An 11,748-nucleotide genomic window follows, 5' to 3' on the forward strand; every position below is an offset into this window, starting at 1 on the left:
CTACTCGCTGATTCAGAAAGAGTGCAGGCGATTTGCTCGGCATCGCCTTTGCCTGTTGTTGGTTAATCTCACCAGTAAAACCTCAGCGAAGGTCCGACTGCCAGCACTACGAACGGTACCACTGTGTAGCATATAGCGATCTGTGTGCTGGCCCACGTAATCACATCGTAGATGAGCTTGTGTGTAGAGGAGCCCAGGAAGTGCTGTCTTACGTTATGTCTTACCTAAAGAGAGAAGACAAACCTTTATTAATAAAAATTAAAAAAACTTATTCCAATATCATTTTTTTTATCTGATCGTAAGTGTGGCTTTTTGCAAAAATGGGCCGAATAATACATCGCTGCTATTAGGGAATAACAAAGCAGACAATATGTTGACTTTTACTGAATTAACGAGCTCAAAGCTTCTTCGCTGCACATCGCATTGATGTGACTTGACATTTAAAGGTCCTTTGCTGCTGCCTGACTCAATTCGTCTAACACTGAAAAAATTTCAACGACGTCCGTCGTTACAGACGAGCGGCCGTAAAGTAATCCTCGTTTATAATAAAGGCACAAAGCAAAGACACTACAAATGATGAGAATAGCAGAGCAGGAAATAATCAACAATTTGTGTGGTGAAATGCAGACTGGCGAGTCATTGTCCCTGTCACAGTATTGATTCATGTGGATAGTCCGTAGTACGAGTCCCACTTAAAGGACATCAAGTGCTTTAGTGTGTGCAAACAGTGCAGGACTAGACACAGTGCAAACCGACAATACAATAAACTACAAGACAGATACATGGTCGTCACTATGTATCTGTCTTGTAGTGACGACCAGTAAACAGTCTGTACGAGACTAAATGGGGACAAAAGAGTTTAAATTAAAAGATTTTAATTTAATGACTTCTGAATAGTCAGAATTGGAAATTCAGCCGCAGCTTATAAGAAAATCCAAGAAAGCAACCAATTTTAGCATTTTATTTCTCTCTCTAACTATCTATCTATCTATCTGTGTATATATCTATATCTATATATATATATATATACACATATATCTATATATATATGAGTGATACTTACTGCCCGGGCTGCTAGTGTCATGGCGATGCCGGTGACGAAGGTGAAGTAATATCCTGGGTACACTCCATGCCATATGGCAGACAGCAGGAAGGTGGCTGCTGTTGGGTGGTATGGACAGCGCTCATAACATACCCTACAGGTGACATGACAAAGTGTGAGCACGAGCGCAACCCGAAAGCAGTAACAGAGTATTTTACAGTAACAGAGATTTGCCTTTTAAGCCAAAGCGCTGTCTGAATGTTCCAGTTGTCGAGGAATGTCTTGAAGCTTGTAGCAAGCTGAATTTAGACCAGAGAGAAAAAGGACACTCATCAGTTTCTTAGAGACAAAAGAAAAACAGAAATGACAGATGCATGACTTTCTCATACCTCTATATCCAGTATTCTCAAGTTTGATATCAGGTCCCATCTCGGGGTGCCGTCTTTGTGGTAACCGTTGAAGCCAAAACCGGCAGCATTGTTTATCGCGTCAGCTGGGGGGGGAAAAAAAGGAAAAAAAAAGAGAATAAATAACTTCTATAAATTTCTATACAAACAAATCCTTCTATAGTAACAACAGTAAGCATATGAATCATTGTTGATGTAGTAAAGTTTTCAGAATAGACTTTATTTAACATTTATGGAAGGTGTAAGTTGTCCTCCATGGGAGTCTTCAGGACAGAGAACTTTTCAGTTTCTCAGTAACATGACAAATGTGTAGAGAGAGGAAGAAAAAAAGAGGCTAGTGAACAAACAATTGCTATAATATAAGTAATAACTAACTTGTTTCACGGCTGCTTCGCAACAATAAAAGCACTGTTGTTGAGTAATTAAAAGTAAACGATGTTACTAACTTTTTTCAGTAACATGACAGTAGCTACTTTAAAAATTGTGTAGCTTTTCCAGTTACTTACTTTTTTTTTCAAACGTCGTAGCCCAATCAATTTCTTATGTTTTTTATCCTCTTCATTAGTATAACTGTGGTACATGATCAGCCCTGGCTTAATATCAGCAGCTTTGCTTTGCTTGGTCTGAATCTCACCACCCAGTTGTTGATTGCTTTCCTATAACAGCACACCCCATCATCTTTTATTCCTTTTTAGGAATGTTCCATTATAGGATCATCTATAATCCACCATTATTTCAATATAAGGTGATAATAGGCATATCTTCTTTTTTAAAAAGTACTTTATAAAAAGTTCCTTTTTTAGGCACAAGAGGGCAGCATCGCATCAACATAACATGGAATACGAGCAATGACACACAATGAAGATTTTCATATCCAGAGCAAAGGCTGCCTCACTCACCCAGTGTCCATACGAAATAGTACTTGGGCCGCAGGCTGAGCATGGACAGGTAGATGTAGAGGATGCGCAGGTAAAAGGGCTGGGAGGCGACATATGGGTCGTCGATGACACGCTCCACAGGACATATGCGATAGAAGGTAAGGTAGACCAGCAGACAAAGAGCACAAGTGCCCAGCTTCACCAGCACGTCTCTCTGAAACAAGTAGCTGCAGTCAGCCTGTGTACTATTCACTTAAACCCAAATGTCCACCTAAATGACAAACTGAAGATGGTTATGGAATTATTACGCAGTGAGATCTATTCTATTTTGGTTTTTAGTATCTTGGGTAAATAACCCAGATGCAAGTTGTTTGTTCTTTGTTGTTGTGAGATAACACTGATTTGTTCTGAAACCAAAAAAAATCTTCTTCGGGTCCCATTTTGTTTAAAAAGTTTCAAATCATTACATTTATTTACAGCACTGTTTAAAGAGCTCTGGCAGAAGAGTACGCAATTTAGATTTGAACACATTTCTATTAAAGCAGTCGCTCTAAAAATGTGTGGTTTTTTAATACTAACACTACTAACACCTTGCACAATGTACAGTGGGCTCGTACAGATTTAACTAACTCGTGTAATTGTTGATTAAGTGGCATTTTCTGCTGGGGGAAATTTATTTAACATTCGCTAAAGGACACTTCAGTGTCAGTGCTTTGTAACAGTCATGGGTATATTTGTTGCTTTAACTTTTCTTGCCACGATAAAGTCTACTGATCAGCGAGATTTGTGCTTTCAAGTTGCTCTGGAACATGACAAACTCAATTTTTGCTTATGAACTTAAGAGACATTGGTGATGGCTGAATGTCATATTTTAATAAAGTAATTAAATGTGTGTGTGTCAATCTGTTAGAAAATACCTGGAGGTGTCATTTTGTTATAAATTACCTGGAGGTGTCATTTTGTTATAAATTACCTGGAGGTGTCATTTTGTTATAATTGGAGGTGTCATTTTGTTATGAATTAAATGGATGAGTAATTTTGTTATAAATCAAGTAGATGTCATTTTGTTATGAATTAAATGGAGGTGTCATTTTGTTATAAATTAAATGGAGGTGTCATTTTTTAAGAATTAATTGGAGGTGTCATTTTGTTATAAGTTAACTGGAGGTGTCAATTTGTTACAAATTAACTGGAGGTGTCGTTTTGTTATGAATTAACTGGAGGTGTCATTTTGTTAGGAATTAACTGGAGGTGTCATTTTGTTATAAATTACCTGGAGGTGTCAATTTGTTATAAATTACATGGAGGTGTCATTTTGTTATGAATTAACTGGAGGTGTCATTTTGTTATAAATTAACTGGAGGTGTCAATTTGTTACAAATTAACTGGAGGTGTCATTTTGTTATGAATTAAATGGAGGTGTCATTTTGTTATGAATTAAATGGAGGTGTCATTTAGCTATGAATTAAATGGAGGTGTCATTTTGTTATGAATTAAATGGATGAGTCATTTTGTTATAAATAAACTGGAGGTGTCGTTCTGACAAATTCCTGTAATATAGGAGTAATTCATTACATCAGAATGTGTGGTTACCGAACAATAATCTTAATAATTTCTGTAAAAGAACACTGTTTTTAGAAAGGAGAATAAGGCTATCATTTAAAAATGTAAATTAAGATTATGAGCATCTTATAATACTTATTATAAGCTGTCTAACTGCTATTTTAATTAAACTAGACAAAATCCTTAGATTATAGATTATTTACTGTTTTATATAAGAGCAACATTTGCAAGCACATCCTAGAAAGAAAAAAAAAAGTTCGACAAAAAGTCTACAAAAGTACATATAGCTGTATATATCTATCTACCTGATTGCAGCATAACCTTTGCTGTAATCTTAAGTATCGGCAAATAAGCAAATAGACTTATATATAGAATACTATACAGTGAATACTAAATAAGTAGAATACTAAACAGTGAGCTGAACACATACCCTATAGAGCCAGCAAAGACATATTGTTCCTCATTATGAATCCAGCAGCTTTGTCTTTTAACAGCACAGACAGAGGACTAAAGCAGAGTCGATAGATGTCGCAATGGGATCCAGATGTTATTGGCTGTTTTTATATGGAGATGTACTTAGCTGATAATGCCAAAAAAAAAATGTTTGGAGATCTGAAGACAACACCTCAGCACGCAAAGCAGATGACTACAGGCTATTGTTAGTTATAAGGGAACCCATGGGAACTGAAGCGTTCTGATCTGATATACTCTTTTCCTACACAGTAGTTGCAATTTTTTGTGGATCAGCTGAGAGCAACCATGTTCTCCTGCTTCAGTGATTCCCACAAGGCCACACAGAGGAGACTAGCAAAACCCCACCCTGACCAAGCTACAAATGGAATTTGTTTTCTGCCTGTAAGAAAGACACCAATATCTCCACTAGATAATAGCACCTGGTGTTCTGTCACTGCTTACATAAATACATCAAATAAACAGTCTGTCTTTACGTTCAGATGCGAAGACACGGCCACCGGGGAAACACACGTGGCTAACAGGGTGTCTACCTTCGGTGAGGGGTCACTCTGCTTGAATTTGCCATTCTCCTTGCCGTTTGACTCCACATGCTTGTGCTGGTAGCCCGTGCCCTCGATGAAGGCAGTGTATTCGTTGTAGGAGCATGTGGGACCCGCCAGGATTCCCAGGAAGTTACAATTATAACTCAAATACTCTAGAAGACTTGGCATTTTCCTGCAGCACACAGCAAACACAGGATGAGTATCATCAAGTCGAACGACACGGAACATTTACAGAGATCTAATTTCCTCATCAGTAGATCAAACAAGATCCTGCATTCTTTGTAGTGTAAGAGGAGAAATTGCCTCAGATGATACTGTCTTAAAAGGCAGACTTCAGTTCAAAATAATAAAGAAAGCTGGGAATCGAGTCATTTAATGAAAACACTGAAATGTTATGCGTGAATTAAAAGTAATGTGTCGTTGTACAGTATCATGGACACTTGGGCCTTAAGTCTTGAACCTTGGCTGTGAAAATTTAGGATGTCACGATTTTTTCTTCCAAAGGAAACGGGACCTGTTATTATCCCTGTCCTAAACTCCTGTTAAATCCATTCTGTTACTTCCCTTGCTCCAGATCAAATCAGGAACACACTGTTGCTTGGCAACAACCCTCAAGTCCCTATTGTGGAAATAGGAAGCTTTGGCCACCACAATATGACTCAGATTCTGGAGGCAGTTGGGCAAGAACACCTTCGACTCCTGACTGGAAGAGCAACAGCATGTGCTTTGTGGAGGAGGGGATTAGTACAGAGCTGACTGAGACACATTTAAAAAAAATAATAATAATAATTCATTGTTATTGAAACCAACCAAAACAACTAAACATAATGACTTTACATTGAAGCAAAAGGCAGCAGGATGAGTAGTGAGTCAGTCTGAAAAAGAGGTCAGTGCAAATGACTAATTGCTGGTGAAACGCAGAAAAGGCAGAGGCTGGAACATGGTAAGTGTGTGAGTACATAATCCTGTCCCAGATCTAAACATACCTTTCCCACATACCTGACAGCGAGATACTTTTGAGTAGGCTTGAGATGCTCTTCCTTCTTTGCTAGACCTGTGAAAACACACACACACACACACACACACACACACACACACACACACAAACACACACACACTACTTTTTACTGTCCTGTCTAATAATTAATGCATCTAATTAACCCTGACCTTGAAAACCACACAAAAACACACACGCGCATTACTCTATATCTTACACAAGTAACATCAGTGGACTGACACAGGCACACACCAGTCCCTGTAGCCAAGTCCCCTGTGATTCACACCAGTCTGCCGTTAATGCTATCATGACGGTATGCATAAGCGCGTAAGCTGTAAATCTACAAGGCAGCACCGTTACCATGTCACTCAGACATCCATTAGAACCCCCAATTCTTGAAACGCAGCTATAAAAAAAAAAAGTCTTAATCATTCTTACGCTGTCCAAAGACATGTACGGTCGAGTGTTCCTTCTCAGATGCTTTTTGCATCCATATATGCAAACAAACATGGTGTAAAGTGTAACGTAAAGGGAAATGTCCTCATTCACCTCTAAGGGTTCAAGAATGAGAACAGCTGTTGGATTATATTTAAAAAAAAGTAGATGCAACTCAAAAGAAGTGTAATTGTGTAATTGTCTCCACTGCCAGTAAGTCTTGCTCTTGGTACTAGTGCATCGGAAATAACCCTAAGGAACATTTTAAACAGGAAGGAATCTATTGACTAAAATTCATTTCACATATTTGACCTTGACTATGCTTGGATTAATTCCAAAATCTAAGTTCAGTGGGCCACCAGAATTCATGCAGTTATTGCAAGCCAGGGATTTGCAACCAAATATTAAGTGTCCTTTACTTTAACACTTTATCTATTCTGATACTTTACTCACCAAAACATTGGGTGGTCTGCCACCAAAGGTGCCATGTTCTGAGATGTTTAACACATCTAGATGTAAATATCAGGAAAGGAAAGCTGAAATTCTGAAAATCTTTTGTTCTCGAACCAAACAGAATGGATTTAGTGTATAGCAAAAACAAAAAAAATTGGCCCTTCTGTTCCAAAAGTTTCAGAGCGGACGGTACGTTAGGGTCATGTTTCCTAGTAAGGGAACCAAGGACCATTATAATAAACGCTTAAATAAAAGGTCAATGCAATCGGCTTGTAATAAAACAAGGTGTGTCGGATGCATGGAATATAACGCGTGTATCATGAGAATTACACAAAAATTCAAATCTATCCTAATGATTAAAAATGACATGAACTAGATCTGGAATCCTGTTTAAATAGTGCTTTAAGAACACTAATGTCTGTTAAACCCCTGGGTTCTGACCATGCATGTATAAGTTGTGATGTGTGATAAAGACCAGCATGAAGTGTAAAGACGATACCAACTTCAGAACGGATTTTAAAAGGTATCACACTGTTTTTCATCAATAAAACACCTCTCCATGTTCTCTTCCAAATGCTGAAAAAGGATATATGTGGTATATGGCTGAGCTGAGTCATCCCTGTATGCAATAGATATGTTTAACCAAGTACAGAAATGCCGGAACAGCGACGTATACGTAAGATTAATTGGAACCGGATGGTGTAAAGCACCTTCTGTCTAAAACCTAGCAGTTAGAATAAAATGTCATTTCCGTCATGTCTGTTCCTGTAGATACAACACACATCCAAGCTCTCAGATGTATGATACGGGATGTGTACTTAGTTACAGTGTAGAAGACAAATTCAACATCTTTTTTAGCCAAGGTCGTTTTAGGAAGTGAAAGGGAGAAGTGAAAGGACTGAAAGTGACACTCACCATCATGGATCTCAAATGACAAACTGGTGATCTTCTGTGTGATTACCATCATGGGCCTTGAGTGAGAGAAATGAGAATGAGAGAAAGAATGGACAGTACAAATAAATACAAAAATGGCAAACAAAGCTGCTTTCACTTGAATGTGGATTAGAAACATTGCAATTGATGGTAAGAGTGTAAGGAGCAAATTGACCAGAGTTAGCTAGAGGTAATTTTGCCAGATCTTAAGAGACGCTGTATTTCCTTATAGCTACATTTAGATGTGTTAATCAACTTAAAACAAGGCACCTTTGGAGGCAGATAAGCCCATTTTTTTATGTGATCATAACTATTGGATAGTCAGATTGTCCTAATGTAAATTAAAGTAAATCATACTTGACTTGATCATATCCCTTGCTTGAAATAACTGCATCAAACCGGCGATGCATCCAGCTCGCTTCAGTTGTTGTCCATTTTAAGGGGTTTCTCATTTCAGTTTCTCCTTTAGGAGGTGAAATCTTGCTCAATTGGGTTATGGGCTGGTGATTGACTTGGCCAGCTTAAAACCTCTTTTTTTTTCTTCTTGGCTCCTGTAACAGTGTGTTTTGAGACTCCTTCTGAAACTCAACCCTATTATTCACCACCTGGTCTCTGAGCAGCAGTTTGTGGTCAAGGTGGATGAGTCAGACAGCGGAATTGGAGCAACTCCTTCCCAAGGACAAAGTGACCTCTCGAAAATGTACCAATTTGCCATTTTTTCCAAAAAGAAACCTCCACCAAAGAAGAAATACAAGAGTTGAGAACAACTGCTCACCAGTACGGCAGCACTCGAAGAGAGAAGGAACTGGCTGAAAGGTTCCAAAAACATCTTCACCATCAGGAGAGATCACAAACATCTGGAGTACTTCAAGACAGCCAAAAGACTCAACCTTTTGGGCTCGATGGACCCAAGTGTTTAATCTTCGTGCTTTAATTTTCGGATAGAACTTACATAAAACAAACCAAAAAAAAAAAGTTGTTATTAATTGGTGACCCCAAGTGATCCCCATTTTTTTCTTGGTTCGATTTATGCAAGTTTTATCTGAAAACTGTGTATCGAACAAACTCAAAGCGTGGTGGAATACAAAATCTGTTGGTTCATGATGTAAAAAGCTATTGAACGTACTGTAAAATATGAACAGTTTGAACTCCGATCAAAGCCTCACACCAGCCATCTGCTGAGCTGATAGATCCACTGCCTATTCCACACTGCCCCTGGCAGTACATAATACTTGTCTCATCTTCCCAACTCCCAAGGCCACACCACTGTTTTAAACATTACAGGCCATTTTTCAAAACCTGCCAACTTATCCCTTTACCCGACTTACCCACAGTAGTAGAAACTGTTTAAGGAGGTCTTCAGTTTATAATCTATAGTCTACAGATGGTGTAGTGCCGGATCAAGCTGTACGATTCATGTCTCATGTGTGATTCCAGGCCATCTAATCTAATCATCCACAGTTTCAGTGAGAAAGGGAAAAACTAAACCACAAAAATGGTCACTTCCTTTGCGTGTACTGCTTTGAAAACCAAATGAAATAGAGCAGGCACCGCCATTAGACCAAGTACTTTTAAAACTCCAGAGTCCATTCCTTCACTGGCACATTAATCCAATGTGTGTTGGGTTTCCAACTTCCACACACAGCATCACAAGTCTCATTTCAGAAATCCTGTCTGTCTCCTCTTTATCGACGAGTACCTGTAGCCAGACCACCTCCTCCTTTGGAGATCAACGGCACACCCTCACACGCTGTCAGAACGCTCCTCGACTCCAAGCCGAATAGATATGTGGGGAAATATCATTTACTATCTGTTGGTCTGGGAGGGTTGTGGACCTGAAGAAAACAACTGGGTCACCATAAGAGACATTCCAGAGTTTGAAAAAGTACATGAAGCTTGATCTTCAACCTTCACTGATGAACATCGTCAATGAAAGAAGAAGAACGGTGATTGACATCTCAGTCATTGTATTGCTGGCCCGAGACTCGAACCCACAACCTTAGGGTTAGGAGTCAAACTCTCTAACCGTTAGGCCACGACTTCCTCCTTCAAAGCTTTCAATGCTTTCTGCACCGCTTTGTTATTAAAACTTCTTTTTATTTGCAGTTCTCTCTCTCTTTCTTTCTTTTTTTTCAGTTCTCATCTATATTACAACCATCATTCATTATTCTTCCCATTACACCAGCCACGGCCAAGCACCTGTTATATTCCTCCAACTGGCCAAGCGTGAAATTCAGTTGGTTCTCACAAACATTTTGTCTCTTTAAAAGCGACTGCCATGTTTCTGCTCCTTGGACAATGCCAGATGGCAACGGCTGAAAGCTGTATATGCACAGAAAGCCATAACAGAATTCGGGCACAGGGATAGATAGTGAATAGGACAAAACTGTGCTTTAGTCAAGATTACACAGACCGGTATATTCCAGTAGGAAATATTCAGAAATGAAACAGAACTGACATACTCTGTAGCACAGGAGCGTTTATTGCAGTACTTCAGCTCACTACACATGAACAGCATACTGCTCTCATCTTGGGACAAAATCAACAGCACACTGCTGCCAATGCTCGAGGCAAGAGGTCTTTAGATCTGATTTAGCTTCCAGACAAATTGTGTTTGGTCCATTTGTTTCAAAGTATAGTGAAGAAAATAAAATGATGAGGTGGAAGACCGTAATCAAAAAGACGTTTATTCCAGCGTAGCAGTGAGAAAATCAGTGTTGTGCTAGTTACTAAGAAATAGTAACTAGTTACAGTTACTAGTTACTTCATTCAAAAAAACACCAAAAAGTAACGCATTACTGTTAAAAGTAACGTTTTAGTTCATTTTTTAAAGAAATAATGAGCATATTTCCACTTGCTCTCGCCTTGACTCGCCATTACTGCCGCACATACGTGAATAAACGGAAACACGCCCACAGTGCGGCGTCTTCGTGTTTACAGGTTGGCATCCACCAATCCTACAATGTGCCGCTGCTGTAAACAGGTTAGGCTGTAAGCTACACTTCAGCCAAAATGAACTAATTTAAAAAAGTAACGGACAAACACACCACATGGTAACGGTAACGGAGTTACTTTATGTAAAAAGTAATGCGTTACAGTATTAGTTACTGTCAAAAGTAACTGCGTTACAGTAACCGACAACACTGGAGAAAATACATGAAGCACTCTGGGTTCATCTGAGTAGAGAAGAACGCAGGACAAATCCTGCTCAAGCACTTTATACTATTTTTCCTGTTTGTAGTTTAAATGGGGCTTCGCTTTAAATGTAAAAAAGTGTAACTGAGTATCACCCATATGGCTGAGTGATGTTATTGTCCAGCCAGAGGACTTTAAATGGTAATCATGATCATGTCTACATTGGCTTGTTATTGTTACAGGTGTTATCACCCGAATAGCTGGGTGATACTATTGTTTAAATGTAATCACGGTCATGAACATCCTTTGTTCATCTCCCATACTAACAATGTGAAAGCAAAGAATAGATACCAAGCTCAAGTGCAAACCATCAACTTTACTTTGAGGCCTGGAGAGATTAAGGTTTCAAATTAAGCACACTGCGTGTGCGTGTGCGTGTGTGTGTGTGTGTGTGTGTGTGTGTGTGAGTGTGAGTGTGAGTGTGTGTGTGTGTGTGTGTGTGTGTGTGTGTGTGTGTGTGTGTGTAAGATAGAGAGAGGGAGAGAGAAAGAGAAAGAGAGAGAGGGAGAGGGAGGAGGGGTGTGAGAGAGAAAGAGAGAGAGAGGGAGAGAGAGAGAGGGAGGGAGAGAGGGAAAGAGAGGGAGAGAGAGGGAGAGAGAGAGACAAACACACACACACACACACACACACACACACACATCCTACTAGCTTCTCTTTGGCTGCAGTGAGGCTGTCATTTTTATAGTCCACTGGACCTCAGCGACTGCTAGCTTGAGCTTGGGTCCCTTTGTTACCTGACTAGCCTCGTTTAATCGCTCATCATACGGTCTGAATGACTCTTGATGATTAGTACGGCACTCACCCATCTCTCAGTCTCTCTACTGCCGGT

The 11,748-nt window shown here is 39.4% G+C and overlaps 1 protein-coding gene across 4 annotated transcripts in view; it reads right to left on the bottom strand.

Annotated features, from left to right (window-relative positions):
* Positions 1 to 11,748, bottom strand: part of mboat2a (membrane bound O-acyltransferase domain containing 2a) — a 58,176-nt gene that overhangs the window by 5,904 nt on the left and 40,524 nt on the right. For 3 of the 4 annotated variants that reach the window (XM_027172165.2, XM_027172168.2, XM_027172167.2), the window contains 8 exons: positions 7,707 to 7,762; positions 5,906 to 5,960; positions 4,895 to 5,078; positions 2,349 to 2,541; positions 1,432 to 1,535; positions 1,277 to 1,341; positions 1,064 to 1,196; positions 73 to 224 (listed from right to left, as the gene is read on the bottom strand). In XM_027172165.2, coding sequence (XP_027027966.2) covers positions 73 to 224; positions 1,064 to 1,196; positions 1,277 to 1,341; positions 1,432 to 1,535; positions 2,349 to 2,541; positions 4,895 to 5,078; positions 5,906 to 5,960; positions 7,707 to 7,762 — 942 coding nt within the window. Of the gene's footprint in view, positions 1 to 72; positions 225 to 1,063; positions 1,197 to 1,276; positions 1,342 to 1,431; positions 1,536 to 2,348; positions 2,542 to 4,894; positions 5,079 to 5,892; positions 5,961 to 7,706; positions 7,763 to 11,748 lie in introns of all 4 variants that reach the window. The other variant, XM_027172166.2, reaches the window with a different exon arrangement.

This window comes from Tachysurus fulvidraco, chromosome 12 (genome assembly GCF_022655615.1).
Source record: "Tachysurus fulvidraco isolate hzauxx_2018 chromosome 12, HZAU_PFXX_2.0, whole genome shotgun sequence".
Taxonomy (NCBI): domain Eukaryota; kingdom Metazoa; phylum Chordata; class Actinopteri; order Siluriformes; family Bagridae; genus Tachysurus; species Tachysurus fulvidraco.